The 22,123-nt window shown below is 33.8% G+C and overlaps 1 protein-coding gene across 1 annotated transcript in view; it reads left to right on the top strand.

Annotated features, from left to right (window-relative positions):
• Positions 1–580: 580 nt before the first annotated feature.
• LOC149418341 (uncharacterized) overlaps positions 581–22,123 on the top strand; it is a 40,463-nt gene continuing 18,920 nt past the window's right edge. Inside the window, exons 1-3 of the mRNA XM_089639099.1 lie at positions 581–734; positions 1,668–1,823; positions 19,249–19,359. Coding sequence (XP_089495225.1) covers positions 581–734; positions 1,668–1,823; positions 19,249–19,359 — 421 coding nt within the window. The remainder of the gene's footprint in view (positions 735–1,667; positions 1,824–19,248; positions 19,360–22,123) is intronic.

The following is a 22,123-nucleotide window of genomic DNA, read 5'->3' on the forward strand; positions in this document are numbered from 1 at the left end:
GCTGGTATTGCTGGCCGCTCTGTGCCCCGCACGCAGCGCGCCCGCGGCGCTCGACCAGGTGCTCAACATCACCAGGATAGATGGCGGAGATGTGTTCTTCATCACAGGTAACTAAATAACATCCTCAGCTTGCGCAGTGCAGTGATGTGAGTGGGCTTGGGGATGGGCAGCGGGGCCGCCGCTCGCCTCCCGCCCCTGCTGGCGCTAGCGCTGGTATTGCTGGCCGCTCTGTGCCCCGCACGCAGCGCGCCCGCGGCGCTCGACCAGGTGCTCAACATCACCAGGATAGATGGCGGAGATGTGTTCTTCATCACAGGTAACTAAATAACATCCTCAGCTTGCGCAGTGCAGTGATGTGAGTGGGCTTGGGGATGGGCAGCGGGGCCGCCGCTCGCCTCCCGCCCCTGCTGGCGCTAGCGCTGGTATTGCTGGCCGCTCTGTGCCCCGCACGCAGCGCGCCCGCGGCGCTCGACCAGGTGCTCAACATCACCAGGATAGATGGCGGAGATGTGTTCTTCATCACAGGTAACTAAATAACATCCTCAGCTTGCGCAGTGCAGTGATGTGAGTGGGCTTGGGGATGGGCAGCGGGGCCGCCGCTCGCCTCCCGCCCCTGCTGGCGCTAGCGCTGGTATTGCTGGCCGCTCTGTGCCCCGCACGCAGCGCGCCCGCGGCGCTCGACCAGGTGCTCAACATCACCAGGATAGATGGCGGAGATGTGTTCTTCATCACAGGTAACTAAATAACAACATATTATTTTATCATGACTTTTTTTTAAGAGTACCTAGAAATTATGACCAATGGGCGCGATGCAGAGGAAGATTAAAGAAAAGATGGATAAACTACGTGGATAAAGATTGTAGCAAAATGGGAAGGTGGAAAAACTGAAGACAAGTGACTACGGACTGCTAGCATAGGATCTAATTCCACCCTGGGATGTAGCTATATCTTACAGTAGAGCTCTACTACATTCCTTAACAATAAGCCTAATTTTTTTCAGAACCGAAATAAAACCAAACTCACTAAACAACCTTATGCGTCGTGCTGTAAGAAGCGATTAAAAGTGGAACTAAAAATTTCAAAAATAAATTATCTGACTTTCGGACTCTGGTGCAACATTAACTTCCCCATGTAAGCGTGCATTTATCACATTGTCTCTATGGTAATACCACCAAATGACCTCAGCGTGTAAGAACTAAAAATGACTCAGATCATCTAGCTTGTGTAGGAAGAATTACTGTGCGCAGTGATGATGATTGAGATTTATTGATTCCTATTAGATATTAATGGGATGTCAATAAGGACTGGACTTACCAACTTTGATGTCCTGCGAAGACTTTCTAGGTTAGTTATTTACCTCGGATACAACGTTGTGAATATTTTCCATAATATGACATTTGGCAGATTTCAGTGTGAACTATATTTTCAACTATTCCTTATAGCTTTTTGAATTCTTTGAATAATTGTTAACTATTCTTACTCTTTATAAAATATCTACAAATAGAAATAGAAAATGGGTGAACGAAAGACTGAGAAAGTGCTGGAATAAGGGTGAGATGGGTCTGTCCTGGTTGGCTGTTGACAAGAAGACTAATAAAATGATAAAGCGTTAAATGAAAACTGCAATTTAACTTTTAATACAATAAATGCCATTTCTCAATTTCTAGGAGATGAGTGCGGCGTGACGCGTTGCGGAGAGACCAGTGGCGGCACGGCCCTCAGCTCACGGCCACCCGGAGCCTCGGGGCCCTGCGCCTGCAGTTGCCGCCCTGGCCTGCCGCTCTTCCGCGAGGACAAGCTCTCCTGCACCAGTGATATCACCGGTCAGTACAATCCGATATTTTATTCTGCTGTGGATGGGGTTAGAAAAGGCTTTTGGGGAAATTATTGTTATTCTTAGGTTAAATTAATTTGAATTATTTAATTTGATATGTACTTGTTTTTTAAATGAATTAAATAATTTATTTGTTAGTTTTACTGTGTTCGGAAACTTGCAGTACAAACAGGAAATTTGCAAATCTACGTCATATTTGGAGTCTGTGAGGTATTGTAATTAAGTGTGTGGGTACGTTTTATCGAGATATTTATTCGGGAGCAGATAATGTAGGAGAGAGATTAAGATACGCATTCATTTATATGTATAAACTGTTAAAGCATTCTTTCTTGGTTGCACACATCCTCTTTCACAAACACATTACAGAGTCGATTTTGTGATACAACTTTTTTTTGAGCTTTGGTTTTCGAATAAATCGAGTTGAAAGTTGGAATTTTTAAGAAAACTCTGAAAAAACTTGGTTACTAGGGGGTTAATATCAGTTTTAAATGGCGTCGAAGAGTAGATCTGGCATCAAAAGCCTATTTTTTTAACTAAAAAATAGGCTTTTGCCTAAAAAAATAGAAATAAAATCCAAATCGAAAGGCTTACTTCGAAAAAAAAGAAGTTTTGTTGGGTTCTCTACGTGACGCAGATTCACAGATTTCCCGATCCCGGACACCGTAAATTATGAAATTCTGAATGCAAACAAAACGTGTTTGACAGGAGTTACTTTTAATTTGAACATAAACATTTTGTAGTAAATTGAGTGTTCATGACATTTTAAAATGTCATTAGTAATAGAGATAGAAAAGTCGTAAGATAAAAAGAAATTTGTGAACGTAGGTGTGAAATTGTCGGTATTCTTCGCATTACGTGATGCGATAGTAAGTGGATGCAATTTTACAGCAGAGTGCATCAGCACGTCATTTCACACTGATGCACGTGATAGATATACCGACTTGAAACATATCATCATATAATTATTGTAACGAGCTTAGTACTTTAGTGGTTATGAAGGCTGACTATGTATTCTTAGGTAGTATGTTGGAATCAGTATAACATGCAAATTTACGTACAAACCACGGATAACGTAAATTTGAAGAAAATGGTGATCGTTTTGTTTAACGAACACTCAAAATGGATTAAAATATCCTTTGGCAAAGAACATTGGGTAAATACATTAAAAAAATCTAAAATAATTTGATGGCTTAAAAAGATTTTAGGTGCTTTAATTAAATACTGCGAGCAGAACACATCTTGACCTTTGAAATTATCAAGTTTTTTTATAAGCTCAGAAAACAAAAAATATCACGCCTATAAAAACTGCCTAAAAGTTAAAAATATTCTACTTACGAACCCCATTTCGGTTATATTTTTATTGTACAATATGGCAAGTTAATTTCTGTAGAAAAGACTACACTTCACGAAATAAAATAAAACACACTTTTTGCAATTTTTTTTGGCACAAATCAAAACAGGCAGCGGGAATTTAAACCTTATTTTTCGGAATAACTTTATTGAGTAAAACCTCAAATTGTAATATTTAATTATTGAAGAAAATATTAGCGATTTCTAAACGAAAATCTGAAATAGAAAAATCAGAAAAGGATACGGTCACATCTAGGACACGAACCCAGGACCCTTGTCTTTCCTGGTGTCGGGGAAAGGCAAGGGTCCTGGAGTGTTATTGTTAGCGGCCCGGTTCCAAATATTACACGATGTGTTGCATCGTACTATTCATCGTACAAGTACTTTTTGTGAATGTATCAGAACCAACAGAAATTTTCTGAGCGGGTTTTACATCTCTTCGACTCAATTTAACGATGACTTGAGAAAACTTGAAGTGGGAACAGTGTCGTCCGCATTGTTTGTTCTGCAGTCACTTCAGTTAATAAGCACGCACCTAATAGATAACTAACTGACTTGCTGGAAAGAGATCTGGTTTACTGGGTGATCAACAAGATTACAAACAGGGTCACCGCATCATTACATGCAAAGCTTTTGGCGCACACGGGCGGCAGAGACAAGGGGTGATTTCTTGAATTCACGCCGGTATCGAAAAATCTAACATTTTCATGACTTCCCAATTCTTTATCAATTTTTTACATATTTTCAAAATACAATAAAGCCTTGTGTGACGGAATTGCGATTGAGATCAAAATATAAATCAAGACCTGACATCGGTCGTAACGTAATTAACAACGTAAGGAAATATCTACTGATGTGTTTTAGAGATTTTGTAATTCACACTAGAATTATAATTATAATTGATATCGACCATGTTCAATCCGTGCAAAATTCATTGGTTAAATTATTAGCTGAAAAAATTTTATACGAAGAAAGGCATAATATTCCATCAGAGACTCAAAATTCTTTCAATGAGAGCAATTCTGTCGTAGAAAATTATATTTCAACACATAAATAACCCTTTATTTATAAACAGTCTAGAACACAATCATAATACTAGTTTTAACTTTAATGAAGGACTTATTGTTCCTAAGCATACAAATAAATATGGACAAAGAACGTTAAACTATATGATTCCTAGTTGTTTTAATATGGTTACCTGCTGAAATTAAAAACTGTGCCCAAAACAAACAATTGCTGAACTTACTGAAGACTTGGCTCAATGAGAGAATTGATTTGTATTAGCTCACAATGATATATTATTCTAAAGACTTTTAAAATTGTTATTTATGTTTTTCATAATTTTATTTTGCTATATTTCTCTAAAATTTCTAATTTTTTGTTTTATATAATTGTAAAAATGTAACTGTAAACTCACTATAATAAGAATTTTAATCTAAAAAACCCGTAGACAAACTGCTAAAAAGTGGTTTATCGGGACTTATATTTGTAAAGTTTTTAAAATAAATAAATAAAAATAATAATATTTGTTTTGTAATAGTTTCACAACCTTTCATAAGAAAGAAAATGCCTGAATTAAATTAGATGATTTTAAAAGCTCCGTTTTGGTAATAAAAACTACCCCATATAGTGATTATATACTATTACCGCAAGATCTTTAAAGCTTGGAACATCTGGAATCTCATTCATGCATCTACGCATTCGATTAAATAAATGAATTATTTCTGAACATACTGCAGAATTTCTATCGCTCAGAGTTCGTAATCAAGTGGCGGCCGGATACCTCACACAAATTCGCGAGACCCCTCTTGGTTCAGCCGCCCTAGTGCGTCAATCACATTACAGGTGGGGATGCAGCGGCCCTGGCAAACTTACTATAGTACAAATAATACGGAGTTTAATATGTTCACCAGTGAGACACACTTACATTGTTAAAATACTATTAAGACCATACGGGAAAAAGAAACGATAAAACATAGAGTGCAAAATAAAGTGAAATATTATAATATTTTATTAATTCAAGGCAAACATTTATTTTTAAGATTTCAGCTTCTTTACGACCTAATATAAAAGTGAGTTTCCCAGGTTAATTTACACGATTTATTTCTGTAGTATACAATAATTCAGTACCTTTGTCAGATGATAATAATCAATTGCACAAAATGGGCAAGATACGCATTTTGTGTTGTATTTTATTTTTAAATGTATACCGTATCCATTCAAGCTCGTTATAACTAACTAACTAACTAACTAACCATCACGCCGTTTCTCCGCAAGGGTAGGCAGAGGGGGCCGACCGCCAAACAACTCGGTCTTGGCACACACTTCTTGCCTTCACATTCATACATCATCTCATACATACTCTTCTATTATTCTTGACATGTATGTCTTCCTCGGGCGTCCCCGACTTCTGCTACCATTCGCATTTGCATCATATATCCTCCTTACACTCCTATATTCGCTCATTCGCTCTACATGCCCAAACCATCTAAGCGTCCCTTTCTTAATCTTACTCATTACGCTTAGATCAGCCTTGCACTCTTTGTGGATCTCCACATTCCTCACACGATCAAACATGGTTTTACCACACATACGCCTCAGGGATCTCATTTCAACAGCATTTAATCTACTTTCATCCTTTCTTTGCCAGTTCCATGCCTCACTTCCATACATCAAGGTAGGTACCAGCACTCCGTTGTGGACTGCTAACTTCGCTTCTTTGGACTTTTTGTTAGCGCCAACGGCGTATGTATGGTCAAATATGATGGGAATGGATATAAAAGCAATTCCAACACTTTCGCCTAAAAACATCAGCTGATGAAGAAGTAATTAATAATATAATTTATATAAGTAAGTATCTACCTGTGTTCTGGCCTGAAAGTGGTTGAGGTCAGTATTCGAAACATATGCCGGTTTAAAATGGTCTCGTTTTCTTCTCAATGAATTGCTCATTCAAATTAAATTTTTTACTTACAAATATTCGTACTTTCTTTCGAAAGTAGGTACATTTTGAATAGACTATGACTCAAAGGTATCGTAAGCAGAGTTAAGACCAACACAGTACTCACACTGAAGCTTTGCTTGCATCTAGCATAGAGATGATTCATAAAAATGGCACATTTAAAAATATGTTTTCTAAGCCATTTTTTGGGCGATAGTGATATTACCTTACATCCTGGAACGTGTTTCAAATACACGGTATCTGGAAACTCGTAGTAAAAGCTATAATAATATATAATATAAATAATCGACAACACACAGATAAGTTTTTAGATTCTCACGGCCAAAAGCATTTTTGTTGTTTGTTTTTGGGGTGTTATGCCGTGTTGCGCTAACTCCTTCTTTAGCCGACGTTTCGGACAGCGTTGCAGTGTCCATCATCAGGGCAGATCCGGTAGATCCGAAGATGTGTAAATTTTGGTTGTCGAGTTTGTGCTTATTTATTTGTGGCCTGGGCCCGTCCAAGTGCGAAATGCCAACGGAAGTGGCGACATCTTGTGGCGAATTCTGAAAGCACAGTATTCATGATAGCCTGGGGCCCATCCAAGTGCGAAATGCCAACGGAAGTGGCGCCATCTTGTGGTGAATTTTAGACATGTTATTTGCGTTTAGCTAAAATTTACACATCTTCGGATCTACCGGATCTGCCCTGATGATGGACACTGCAACGCTGTCCGAAACGTCGGCTAAAGAAGGAGTTAGCGCAACACGACATAACACCCCAAAAACAAAAAAAAAAAAAAAAACAAAAAAAAACAAAAAAACACACAGATATTTTTTTTATCTGAGTATGTCAATTTTTTTTCGGCTATTAAAGGGTTAAAAATTTTTTTGGAGCCGTTAGTTCTACTCTTTGACGCATGTTAAAAAACATTAAAGAGCTAAAATGGAATTAAAAATGGAATGCAAATGTGATGCAACCGGGAAACTGGTATTGAAAAATGAGTATTACTAATTTATTAAGAATCTCTTCAAATTATTAGTAATCTGGTTAAAAACGGGATTGCAGGCTCTTATATAATGAATTAATAGATTTCCTGATAAAGTATTAGTAAAACAGGAATATACGTTACTGGAATACCTAATATTTAATCATGAAAATCCTAATATTTTCGCATTTGGTCATTATATATTATCGAGTCAAACGCAGGTGCATCAACACGTGTTCCGAAATATTAGGAACTCACTAAAAGTTTATCTGGAAACTGCCTGTAATCCCGTTTATAACCGGATTACCATTAATTTTAAGAGATTCTTTAAAATAGCAAAACTCATTTTTCTCCGTGTCGAGTTTCCGAACACCGTGTACATTTTTAAAGCATTTTGCACAACGCCATGGTTTGAACCCATGACCTTTGCGAGTTAGAGATCGTCAATTGTAGTTATTTAATGAAAATAAACAATTTAGCCGAGAAAATATCTAATAACACATACTCATTGATTTTTTGTCCATTCGCTCTCAGCTGTCAGCCGTCAGCATTGTGGTATTGATTGTTTTATGGCTGTCGTGAGAAACATTGATAAATTAAATTAACGGACTTAAAATAAGTAGTGAATATCTAGCCTTCTCGATGTAGTCACTAAATGTGCCTAAAAAATATTTTCTCTCACGAATCCCATAGTATAGATATTTGGTAGCATTGGGTCGAGAGATCGTGGGTTCCAAACACAAAATGATGATTTTTTTAAAACTAATTTTCGCATTAGTATAGAATCCTGATTATTAAGAAAATCACCAACTTTTCTCTTCATCTTTCTTTTAGTTAAATTATTGTATCGCTAAAAATTCCTAATTATGGAATCCACACCAGGTAAAGCATTACCTCATGTTGGATAGAGTTCAGAAGAAATTCCTGAGATTTATGAGTATGGCTACTACCCGTGACTCAATCCTCCCAACTTTGAGGGTATGCTGTATGGATGAATACATTGCTACACATTTCTTTGGGCTGATTTATGATTGGTTTGATAATACGGTTAATATGGAGAGCATTCATTTCTATGTTCCCGATGGTTATCTCCATCACCAACAACATAGACTGTTCTACCTCCCGGCCTGTAGGACTAACTTGCCAATGTTCGTGTCTGTGGGCAGATCAATCTTGCTACTAAACAGAATCATTTATGATATCTACATTTTTAGTATCAATGAAGTTGCCTTTAAAAGGCAAGTTCTTTTAATACTAGTTTAGTTGATATATCCACTATCTATATTTATGTAATAATTCTTATTAAAAAAACAAAATTATTAATTTTGTAAACTTTTTAAAATTAATAAATTGAGTTCATTTGAATTGAAATTTCCATTATTTTGATAGTCTCACGGCCATCTAACAAATTGACAATAATGATTGGTTTCGCCAAAACTAACAGTAAGTTTTGTTTTTTCCATAATATTTTTTATATAATTTGTAAAAATAAACTGTTTGTTTATAAACAAGTTCTGCTGTGTAATTATTTATATTATGCGTGACAGCTGTTTCACCTTCCAAAGGCATTATCTAACTGTACATATGTACATATACTAATTAGTATGGAGTTCTACAAATTAAACTTGAATACGTTTAACGAAAGTTTAACACTTGCAAAACGATGTCACTTCAACATACTGTTTGAAAAGTCGGATAAAGAAGAAGAAAACGTAACATGGCATAATAACTCAAAAACTAATCTATACAAGTTTGTCCAAAAAGGCAACTTCCATGGTATTGACTTTTATTTTAATAACATAATAAAACATAAAAGTCCAAATAATTACTCCAAAAGTAATTTTTTTTATTAAATATACAAACACAGTACAATAATTTATAAATGAAGATAATTCGATGCTTATTGCGAAAATATGTTATTTTTTTAACGAAAACTTCTCAACTCATTTGAGAAATTATTTCTCGTGATCGAATTGGGGAGTGACGTTATAATGGTTTATAAGGTGTGTAATATTTCTCTCTTCTTTCGCCATTCTTTTATTTGTTTAAAACAATATAAAATTTTCTTCTCTCTTGGCTATGACCGATATTTAATTTTTTCTCTAAGGCTTTGCATATGTGTTCGCAGGGATGGAAAATTCCTCCCCGACAACACATAAGCCTCCATGAAAATTGGACCCTTTTCTTTGATATCTACAGAAAGCTACTTAAAGCTCTCTTGTACTATATATCTTTATAGACATATGTACTTAACTAATTAATACGTTATTTACGAACTTGAACGCAAATATTTCCGTATTTATATCGTAATTAAATTCCATCAAACGTTGTGTAATTTTTTGATTTATGATATAGGATTTTAATTACCTTCATTTTTGTGGTAACCCCCTTGGTTCTGATCGAGGCGTTGAGTTTCACAAATTAATTGGCCTTTCCATTGCAAACCTAGACTTAAATGAATTCCCTGAATGAGCTAACTTTCCTATTGTAATTATCCTGATTCCCTGCACCCTAACAAAATCGTAGTTAAACGCTGATAAAAGATATTATACATGTTTATTTGGACAGGTAATTGAATATAACTCAAATGGTTAATTGTTAGTAAATTTGATTTTGGTAAACTCTTGTGTCTGTTTGGCGCCACTCCTTTATGATTCTGCTGCTATAAGGTACATGTAAAGATTGATTTAGTAGGTTAATGTAATTAGTTAATTGCATATTTGACGAACTCGGAATAGCCCATTTGCTGGCATAATTTGGCTCCAAATCCTCCTGCAAGTAAACGAGATGATCGTGAGTCAACAAGAAATTCGCACAATCCTTTGACACGGCTCTTTGATTGATACCTAAGTTATCGCGTCCCAAAAAGCCTTCCACGTCATCATGCACTGCCTTCAAGTTTCCCCTCGAGTCCCGATACCCCCAAATTCCGACCCCTCCTTGGACTACAATTTACTTAGGGCGAACCGGTTTCGTCCTATATACAATCATATACTCACGGTTGGTGTGGACTTACGGGTCGTGAATCCTCATTCCACGTTTAAAAGAAGATGCGAGAGTGGTCCAGAAGACCTAAAATGCAAGCTGTATGCAGGTCCGCATCCTCCAGTAAACAGTACATACGAATAAATATATGTATACATACAGTTTGTGAAAGGTTTATAACTCGCAATACGAGGCTATCTACCTCGCATTCCAAGCTCGGATCTCGCACGAAGAGTTCTGCGAAACTCTAGGATTGGTAACCGAATATATACGTAAGAATAAGGTTATACTAATAAATACTAGTAGAATAAGGTCTTATTGATAGTTTGTTTTGGAGAGCTATCGAACTCCAGGCTTTTTGTTTGGTTTTGACGTTTTTATTTAAGAGAATCGTCATCTCTATTTGGTTTGGTTAATGGTCTTGTTGTAGGAGCGACCACTGCCTCCTGTTTGATGAACTGTATTTGTTTTAAATTTTACCTCCAGGTTTCAACATTAATTTTGTTCATCCTATCCCGTGATTTTCCAATTGTTTCAAGTAGTTGGTTGCCACATTAGAGAGTACTCGACTCTCAAATGTCTCAGGCAACTGATGGGGTTTTGTATGAGCACCCAATCAATAACATTCAAATGTTTTGTATAATTATTCGATATAATCCTACTAACCCGTGATTTTCCAATTGTTGATTGTGAATGATAAGTATTTGTAAGCACGCAGCTTTCAGCTGTTTCAGGTAACTAATAAAATCTATGCGACTATCTAATCAATGATATTTAAATGTTTCATGTAATTTTTCGATATAAATCTTGCTAACCCGTGATTTTCAATTGTTGTTTGTGAATGATAGGTATTTGTGAATACGCAAAAATCGCTGCATATTGTACAATGACATCCTGGTAATTATCCTTATAACCCTGACAAATTATCTAGTTATGGCCAAGGTCGTTTTCAAACTATGCAGTTGACTGACCCAATTCTTCAGTGTATGCTTTGTTTTATCAACAAATTGAACAATGTAAACATCTCATCTGACCCACTAACCCAGATGTGAGATTGTTTATTTTAAAATATCTCGCGCTCTCCTTGTGATTCAGTTATGCCACCGTTCACTGTGCATAGTTAATTTAAATATTTTTAATTCCTTTATTTTTTTTTATTTTTTTTTTTATTGTTGATACATTTTTTTTACAATATTTCATATTTCAATTTAGTAATGTTGGCCTCACTGGGTTGTTTACCCGTGCTGAGGCCCCCATTTTATAATTTAAGAATTTATACATTTAAAAAAAATAAAAGAAAAACAACATTAAAATAAAAATTATTATTGAAGTTAAACTATTTTTCATTTTCCGAATTTAGTAAATTTACTAGAGTTTAATTGAAGAATAAATATATATATATATATATATATATATATAAGTACACATATCTCGATTGTCAAAATATGTTAAAAAAAAGAGTACATATATTAATAAATAAATATAAAATATATGATTCTACATAGTCTGGAATATTAATAAATACATATTTTCTTTTTCAATAATATAGATATGTCCTCGGGTAGGTATTAAAAATCGCTACCATTTCGATGCTTCGATTAATTAATGACGGCCGGCGTGGTCTAGTGGTATACGCTTTCGACTACAGATCCGAAGGTCGCGGGTTCGAACCCGGCGTGCGCAAATAAATTTTATTTGATTAATTTGTGTTATTTCACAATTAATTCATTTAAAATAATATATAGTATATTTGCGGCACGTTCCAGAGTGGAAGATACTCTCAGTATCGCCCTGGTGTAAGACCACCATTCAGAATTGAAACGTTGCTTGAAATGGCTTTAGCCGTGTTTGGTGACCAGATCTGAATAGCCAGGTACTTCCCCACCTTCCTCTTCCCCATCTCCCTCCCCTCCCCAATACCCTCAGCCTCACAACATACCCCAATTGGGGATGCCATAGTCTCACTGGCTCCAGACGGGAGCAGTTGGGACTCTTGTGCGGTAATACTGTAAAAAAAAAAAAAAAAAAAAATAAAATACATATATATAATTACACTACTCATATATATATTCTTTATATACAATATATTATTTTATATTTATATATATATACACAAATACACAATATACGTATTTTAATGTGTAATTCTTTGTTTTGTTGTTTTAATAATTTAAATGATATACCATTGATCAGCTGTGCCTCCTCACTCCTTGGGCCTGAAAATCATTTATAAAAGGAAAACTCACCCTCTACAAGATTTTTCCGGTTGGGTGCCACACAACAAATCTTGCCGAAGAAAATCCTACCTAATTAACTGAATTTTCCAACTAATTTCAAAATAAATCTTTTCGACTATTTATTCCTATTTAATATTTTATTCTTGCTTGAATCATATAAATTTGCTGATAATTGATTTTTCTTCCGAACGAAATCCTAATCCAGAAAACCCGTTGATTTAATAACACCTTTCTAGTTTAGGCTTTGAGTGATAGCTATCTCAAATTCTTTTTCGAAATAATGGCTTGATGTTTAAAATTCCGATTAGAACGACAAACACTTTTAACACGGTCGCTATGCGCACGATGGGTTTTAATCGATCAATTTATTGATTCTAAATTTCTTTTATATAAATTTATACGAAAATTTTTCCGAATTGCGCAACCTTTTAATTAACTCGATTCTTAATAAATTAGATTTTTTTCGAACTTTTACTTTTAGAACAAAGGTTTGTGCATTTGTTGTTATTTCTTTTTCGAACTGTTTAAATTGTGTTTATTTTAAACTAAGATGTAAATGTTTATTACTATTATTATTTTATTTTCTTTCAAATTGATGTTAAATTATAATCTATTTTTAAATTTCAATTCACGAGCACATCCACTCTAAATGAACGACAAAACTCTCAATCGAATTTTAAACTTCACTTTGAATGAAATAATTATTTTTAAATTTTGATTTAATTTTTAATTCAGTAATCACTTTTTTGCACTTCACTAAACACTTTTTAAGCACTGAGTTTAAATTATATTTATTTTCACTGTTTAACCAAATTAAACTGACTCAACAAAACTTCACTGATGGGATTTTCAAAGGAATTTAAACTGAATTTAAAATTTTTAACTTTTCACAAAACTTCCTAAGTCCAGGGACTTGTTCAGAATTTAAACTTAGACTTTTTCAAAATTTAACACTTAGATTATTTCACTAGAATTTTACCAATAGACGTAGTACTGCGACGTAAACTCCGTTTTCAAAATCTCGACTGACTGTCCCAAAACTGGTGTGTACCTATATTTTATACCCTTCTCAGATTCCAAAAGACGTATCTGAATTTCCTCTGATGATCGATTCCATCTTTTACCAACTCGCAAATCCGAACATCCCTGCCATCAATATCGATTGTGCTTCCATAAGATGTTCTGCTTTCCGGCTCTGGGCGGTGGTCAATTTCCATCTCACAACTCTAAATCGATAGGGTCCGAATCGGGTAAGTCCGCGTTAGTCGCCCAAGCTTCCTTTGTCCTCCGTTCATACAAAATGTAGTTAAAATCTCATGATTTTGCGTTCCTTTTTTTTCTCAATTCGCGATAGGTCCATCCTCAATAACATATATATAGATCTCAATTTCATGCATCTCGTGCGAAAATTGTTTAAATCCATGTCGAAATCTTTACTACGCATTTTTGAATTTCGATTTGTTTAAATTCTACTTAATTTTATTGTCACTTATATGAGCTTTTCCATTTCCACCCGTACTTTCTATCTTTATGTCGCAGATTTGAGTTTTTCCTTATCTTTTTGGATTTTCTTTTATCCGCGACGTTTTCTTGCACAATGTCTTCTTTATTCTTATGTTATTTCTCATAACTCTATAATTAATTATTTTCCAAGTCGTATTTATTTATTTCACGGATAAATTTGAATTGTATCACTTTTCTCCACTTGGATTATTCTTTATCTCCGTTCTTTACCCTTTCTTTTATCTTTTCTCCACTTTTCCCGATGTGTGTGGTCTCCAGGAAAATTTCATACTTCATCTATTATTAATTAATATATAATTTTCCACACTTCTATGAGAGATATACCTAATTTGACTCTGGGATATCTGTCACTTTTATTGTCTGACCCAATCTCCGCCCATTCTCCATCCCTCACTTACAAGATTTCACATAAATTATACGTCTGGACATATGTTTACGTCTCAGATTTTATGTACTACGGCCGTAAATTTAGTTTAATTTTAGAGCCATTAGTTTTAATCTCTTTCGCTTTAAATAAACATTCCATAAGGTCCACGTTAAAATTAATCGTCTCTCCAATCGTTTATTACCTTAACGTAAATAAAAATCATGTTCGGATTTCGATTGTTTATATTCCAAAATACACATGAGACCGTCAACCTTTTATCTTGTTTTGATCCCTCTGTAATCTTGTGTAGCTCTAATATCTATCTAACCTAATAATTATGTAAAATGTCTACTTTTCCTGAATCTAATCTATCGCTATATGTTTAGTTTTACTGTCTTATTCTGATACTCAATTTTCATGTCCCTAGGACCTTTGTAGCAGTTCAAAAATCTCTGTATTATCCTTCCATTCGGTCGCCGCACTTTTCTAAAATGTCTATTTTTTTGCGAGATTTTCATTCAAAATTGATTTACCAATATGTCCGTTTCATCTTAAATTGATAACGATTAATTTCCATTGTTTCCAAAACTCTCACCTCTCTTTAGTACGATTTTTTCGAACTCGACACCCTACTTCTATCATAAATAATTGCACTACAGTTGAAAATTCCGCCAGTAACTTTCCTTCGCTTCTCCCGTCCTTTTTTATACTATCACGTTTATAATTTTTTTCATTGCATTTTCGTGTGTGTGTTTTTCCAACATGAAAACTTCAAAGCACTCGATTACAATGGTTCGCTACCTCCTAAATTTCTCAGTTATTGTAAACATTCCCAGGAGTTTGTCACCTTGAAAGTCGATGCTTACCCTAAAGTGCGTTCACCTCTAATTTCTGTGGGAATCGAAATGTCGTTAATTATCTATTTTAATGTCGGGTCCATAGTTCATTCCTTTGTCTTTCGTAGACACACGCCCCTCCGTTCACTGATTGGTTACTCAAAATTTTATAGCTCTTTGTTCAGATCTATTGGTTGACAAAATTCAATATTTATTTTTAGGCCTAGAAAAGGGGGTTTCTTTCTCGTGCTAGACGATTTTACGACCTCTCTGCTTTCGTCCCGGAACCTTGATTTAATTCCAACTATTACAGGTGTCTACTGCAAGCAAGCTGGATCAATTCTTTCTCCGCCAGATGTCGTTAGCATGTCCGTTTTCATAAATAATTTGCATATTTTTTTGCAGCTATGGTTTATCTGTTTTTTTTTTCACTGTGATTTAAAGCCTTTCATCACAGGTGTAAAATTTCATCAATTAAGGTACAAAATAATTAACAAATAATTATAAACCATAGTTGATAAATTCAAATAATATAATATAACTAATAAAATATGAAAGGTAATTACAAACTTAAAAAAAAAAAATTAAATAATATAATAGTTATTAAACGTAGAAAACATAAGATTAATAATTAAAAATAATTTAACTTATTAGATAAGTAATAATAGGTACAGAGCTAGTTCATTCATGTAAATTGTTCAAAGACAGAGCTGGCAATATTATATGAAATGGGTACTTGATAAAGTACAACAACAATAAACACATACTCATAAAATCAATCACACTCCCGGAACACAATAGAAATATTTCGAAGCTCAAATAATAATTTTAGAGGAACCCTGTATAATACTTTTGGACAACATGTATAATAATTTTGAACAACCTGTGCAATACTTTTAGACTTTTGGTGAAATTGTATTTAATAATTGTTTATTCCTATAAAACGAGCAACAATTAGAACATAGTGAATACTGTTTAAAAAACAATTAAATAGTGTAGAAAACTAGTAGTTCTGCGTACAGGAGACCTCGCATCCAAAATAATTCTAATTTCTTTTATTTAATAAGTCAAAACCAAAGTTTGAGCATAAGATTTGTAAGTAGGTAGGTACTTAAGTACCCATGCCGCAAAACATGAGTATTGCTAATTTATTAAGAATCTCTTCAAATTATTTGTAATCCGGTTAAAAACCCCGGTTAACAGGCCTTTAACGAATGAATGAATAGGTTTCCTGATTGAATCTTTTAGTAAATTAAGAGATTTTTCGTAATGATTTATTATGATAGATTACAAAGGCAATTGCAAGTTGACATTATATCATGACGATGTAATTGGGTTCACTGTTTTTCACAACAAACAAATAAATCAATAATTTATGTTAGGTTGGGTTAGGTAAAGTTAAGAAATACTAAGTAAGTATTTGTATTATTTAGTCCTTTTCACAGTTAAGAGTTTTTATTTTTCATTAACCACTATTAATGACACGATGAGAATGATACTTAGCCAACCATGTGCGGGAAGATCAATCAAAACGGTGTTGGAAGAGAAAATGATTTATGATAGATACACGATCATCTTTAATCAAAGCTAAGTATCCTGCACCAAACGCATTGATTAATGAATGATCATTATTGGAAATATTGTGAAGACCGTGATAGGGGTCATTGAGTTAGTCACGTCTATTCATAAGAGTTAATCATCTATTTGGTCGAAGGAGTTAATATCTTATTCAGAATTTATTCAAAAACTCTGTGACGAATTTAGGCAGTACGTAGATTCAAGTTCGGATGTAAATTGTTTATTGAAAATTACCGTTCTGTTATCATCTTCATCTGATTGTTGTGGATAACTGAATAAATGAACGACCAAGTTCAATAATTGGTTTAATTATTTAGAAAATTTGTCGCATATTTTCCATTCTGTTTTATTTAGCGTTACGGTTAGTTAATTGTAATAACGAACTATTGTAATTCAATTAAATATTAATTTTACCACTATTTCACACCCGGTCTGCAAAATTGTTAGTACAAAGAGAAACTATAACTTACAACCACTCGATGAAACAATTAAAATTAAATCTTTCAGAGAAAGAAGACTCATTTCCGACTTGTCTTTTATTTTTAAAATTTTTAGTGAAATTATAGACATCCGTGATTTATTGAGCCTAATCACCTACAACATACCAAATTATATTATTTTTAATTACAATAACAATATCAGGACTGAGTCATTATTGTACCTAGATTACATGCAGTTAGAAATAATTTCGCAGAAATTGTAGATGTGTTTAATTGCACGGAATATAGTAACAAGAAGACTATAGTAACATACCTCAATAATATTAATAACTAATCTAAGTACAATGTATAAGAATATCTGACTAACTAATAGAAAACTTTCATTTCTTGATTACTGTTGTACTAAACTATTATTAATATATGTATGGGCACAGAATACATAAATAAATACATATATTGCCCCCAAACTTGTTGTCCAGATCATGCATCTTATTGGTTAGGTTAGGTTATGTTGTCTTAGGAACTGAACACGCAAAGCGTTCGTGGGATCCAAACGCGATGTCAACTTAGCCACTGATTGTTTATGTCTATATTGAAGAATAATGTTACATTTTGTCTTGTGTTTCGAGTCAGCACATAGAATTTAATAGTGGCGACCATGGCAGGGCTGTCAATTGAGTTGTTAATGACTGTGTAACACAACCAGTCTGAAATAATTCTAATTCTAATAATCCAGACAGTGTTATTTTAGATGCAATTGATTCATAAAACTGACACTATTAATTTTTGTTATTTGTTTTTGGGGTATTATGCCGTGTTGCGCTAACTCCTTCTTTAGCCAACGTTTCGGACAGCATTGCAGTGTCCGTCATCAGGGCAGATGTCTTATTGTAATTTTGAGTTTAAAATTTATGTACCTAAGAAATTTGTCTTGAAATCGTTCTATATGAGGTAACTCTGATGAGGTAAGAAGTAATTACCTTTCTCCGATATTTTCTAATATTTATTTTGGTTTTATGCAAATAGATTATCCACGCGCTCCATATCGTAGTGATAATATTTACTCCAAGCATGTATTTAGACGCTGTCGAGCAAACATCGATATTGAAATAACTATTTTGGAGGTGTATGTTAATGTTTTTAATGTGATAATCGTACATTCATATGTTATTGATCAATTATTGAGGTGTTTGTTTACTTTCTTAATGTGCGTGTTCTACGTATATTTTTGTTAAAATTTGTATAAATAACCGTTCGCGGTTTCCTTTGTAAAGTTATTTTCAATAATTATAACGTGATTTGAAGAGGGAAGATGTTGTTGTCCAACAATAATATTGGTCTCTACTGAGTATGTATAGTCATAATATCGCTATGGTAGTCGCGGTAATATCAAAATAGGTGATGCTGTTAGTATCGCCCTAGTAAAATAACACTGAAACAAATTTGCGACTTTAGCTATTTTGATTGATCCTATCGGAGTGGTCTGAAATTGCAAACCCATTTATTTTTCTCACTTGGTATATTTTAAATTTATTATTTAATTTTATTTAGTACAGGTAAATATACATTTGTAAAACGTTTTGTCTGTCCAGCTAGGAGAAATTCCCTTGGGGAAGGCAAAATTTACATAAATTGACATACATATTTTCTACAACTAAAGAGAAGAAAAGAAAATAAAAAGAGAAAAAAATAGATTAAAACATAAAGAGTTTTAGATTTACTAAAGGAAAACTACTTCACATCTTTTAAACTGTGTTTTTATTACACATTGTATAAATACTGTAAACGTTTATATTCGAGTTGGTACTAATAAAAAATATCTTTAACCATGTATTTTAAATTTGGCAACAATATTTATTCCATAGAGCAATGACTTCGCGCATGCGTATTATGAGAATCTTTAAGCACGGTTGTCATCCTAAATTTATAGTGCCATCGTTAAGTGTTCCAAGAAAATTGAAAGTTTTATGTACCATAAAAAGTACACGAAATTTATTTGTTTGTACCCTGGGTACGGTATCCCTAGGATATATAAAGAATCGTTTTGCCACTAGGCCTCGGAGTTATATGTTCATAAAGTAATTAAATGCTATTGAGGTGATTTTCTCACGAAAACGGCGCTATACAAATGATCCAATCATTATTATTATTTTGCTTTATGTCAACAGAGTGTCCGGTGGCAGAGTTTGGCAGTGGTGATGGGGCCAGTAAGGTTCCGATGGTATTTCTTCCCCTTAACGGACAAATCATCCACCCCTCCAAGGAAATTAACTTTCCAGGTAAGTGGTTAAGAAATCAATTACAATTATTTATTTATTTTTACGCCTAAAAAGGATTTTACATAAAAATGATACATGATACAGTGTACGTAGGAGAATATCTGTATTATATAGGTAATATTATAACAGTAGATAGATGTAATCCCTTAAAAAGTAGGTACAAAATAGATCTATGAATACACAAATGTAAAATTGTGATTACAAGTATAATGATAATACATTAAAAAATAACTAAAATTCGAACTGAAGTTTTACTTGTCAGGAATAATAAAATAAATAATTGCCCATCTTTCCCTTTCTTTATATTTATTATCAGTTTCTTCTTTGGTGAGATTGCGATTATAAATATATTTTGTAGCGATATGTAATTTATATAATACCACTGTACCCACTTATATCTATATTAAATAAATAATTTAAAAAAAACTAAATATGAAACAATATTAGTAAAACGTAAGAGTAAAATAAAAGAAAATAGAAATTAGAACAATACTACACATAAGACAAAACACCAAAACTACATTACCAACGCTATTCTAATTTGTAGGATTCAACGAAGTGCTGGATTATGTTTAATTCTGTAATATTATATTTTATATATTTGTTATATTTAATGTGAAAATGTGCATTTGAATTGAAATGAATTTCGCATAAACTCAGTTATGGAGTTAGTACTGTTTTTTTTCTGTTATCATCAAACATACAAAAGTCGGTTGTCTGTGATAATGTGCGTTAGTTATTCCTGGGTGAATTATTCTTTCGCGAAAATTTGATTTGAATTTAAATTTCATTTTCAAAATTGGAATCCGTGGTGTGAAGAATGATTCAGACAAGCGATAAAGCAAGCACCAATATAAATTTTATTTTAATTAGCATTTACTTAATGATTCTTTTTTTTTGAAATTTGTGTTTCCTTTCTTTAAATTTTTGATTTTGTTATTTTTCATGTTGGTAAACGGTGTTTATTCGAAAGTTAATTACATAGCGTGTAATCTCCAATTTTTCAACAAAAATATAATTATGTAATAAAAAATTGACAATATATGAACGCAAATATTTAAATACTTTCAGCTTCATAAATCTTCCAATTATGATATCCCATGATTTTCTAGCTGTCCTACCGCATTGCACATATAATATACATTTGATAAGTTGTAAAAGGTTAAGATGAAATACAAAATGAATTAGCCAAAACCAGTCTAATGTTTAGGTTATGTTAGGTTAGGATAGGTTGGGTTAAAACTTAAAGAAAATAAGTGAGTTTCTAGTAATATTAAGTGTGTACAACATGTTTTATTAATAAAAAACAAAACTAATTATATCAATGGTTGCCCATACATAATAAACTATTGTCTACGGACTAGGTATATTAAAACGAAAAACACAAAAAACTTAAAGACAAATCTATAAATTAAAAACAGAAATTGTTAAAGGTTGCTAATATCATTTTGTGTGATTGATCATTGAAAGTAAAATAAAAAGCTGACAAACATTCTGAGCAAAATATAATGTATTTGTATACCTCCATTGTTGTATAGACAGATTACAGATAATGAATGATTGTTTAAATATATCAATTCATCAATCTTCAGAGAAAAAGACGTGTGTACACAGGTGTAGCCGCTACTTTTAAGAAATTAGCATATACGATTTTGTAGTACATAATGCGAACAATTTTCTGTACTGTTATTAGAAGTAAATTTAGTGTTTTCTTTCAGAAACGTTGTGAATCCTTAAATAGTTTTTTAGAAGTCCGTAGACTTTTTTAACAAACAGAACTGTCGTTAGAATGTAACTGTTCAGAAAAACCAAGTCCGGAAGAACGATTTGGTAAAACACATAAAACGAAAGCTTAGATATAATTCGGTTTTAAATTAATTTATTTTTGGGGTATTTTAGCCAACGTTTCAGAAAGAAGGAGGTAGAAAACTTTAAATAAGGAAGAAGCGCAACATGGCATAATATCCCAAAAATATATCACTAAATTAATCATGGAACTGGCAGAGAAAGGATGAAAGTAGACTGAATGCTGTAGAAATGAGATCCCTGAGGCGTATGTGTGGTAAAACCATGTATGTTCGTACCATGTATGAATGGTAGCGGGAGGCGGGGACGCCCGAGGAAGACATGGCACGACCAAGTGAATCAGATACTTGAGTCGGACCATGTCAAGAGTCAGAATAATAGAAGAGTATATATGAGACGATGTATGAATGTGAATGAGGCAAGGAGTGTGTGCCAAGACCGAATTGTTTGGCGGTCCGTCCTCTCTGCCAACCCCTGCGGGGAAACGGCGTGATGGTTAGTTAGTTAGTTAAATCACTATAATACTTTTGGCCGTGAAAATCTCAAATCATATCGTAAGTCGGTTCCTCACACGTAATTTTAAAAGCTTTGGCATTTCCGATTACCACTATGCCAAGCCCTAACTGTTAAATAAATGAATAAATGAAGGAATCAAAGCCCATTTCCACATAATATTTGGGTGCAAATTAAAACACCGTCGTTTAAATTGCAATACACCATGTTAATGGTTAATTACGTTTTATGGCAGATTCCCCGACTGATGCGCTCGGAATAAATGTATAATTTCAGTGAAATTCGATACAGAAACTAGATACAGCGTTAATAACAGCACCCCGCCATTTTGTAAGTGATTTTCTCGGAAACGCAGGGTTGCGAAAATGGCGAAGTGTCGAGCTTATCGAGTTTACGAGCTCGTAACTTTAATAATTTAACCATCGAAGATGCAGCATCATGATTA

Source organism: Hesperophylax consimilis, chromosome 13, assembly GCF_061612785.1.
Source record: "Hesperophylax consimilis isolate HC1 chromosome 13, BYU_Hcon_1.0, whole genome shotgun sequence".
Taxonomy (NCBI): domain Eukaryota; kingdom Metazoa; phylum Arthropoda; class Insecta; order Trichoptera; family Limnephilidae; genus Hesperophylax; species Hesperophylax consimilis.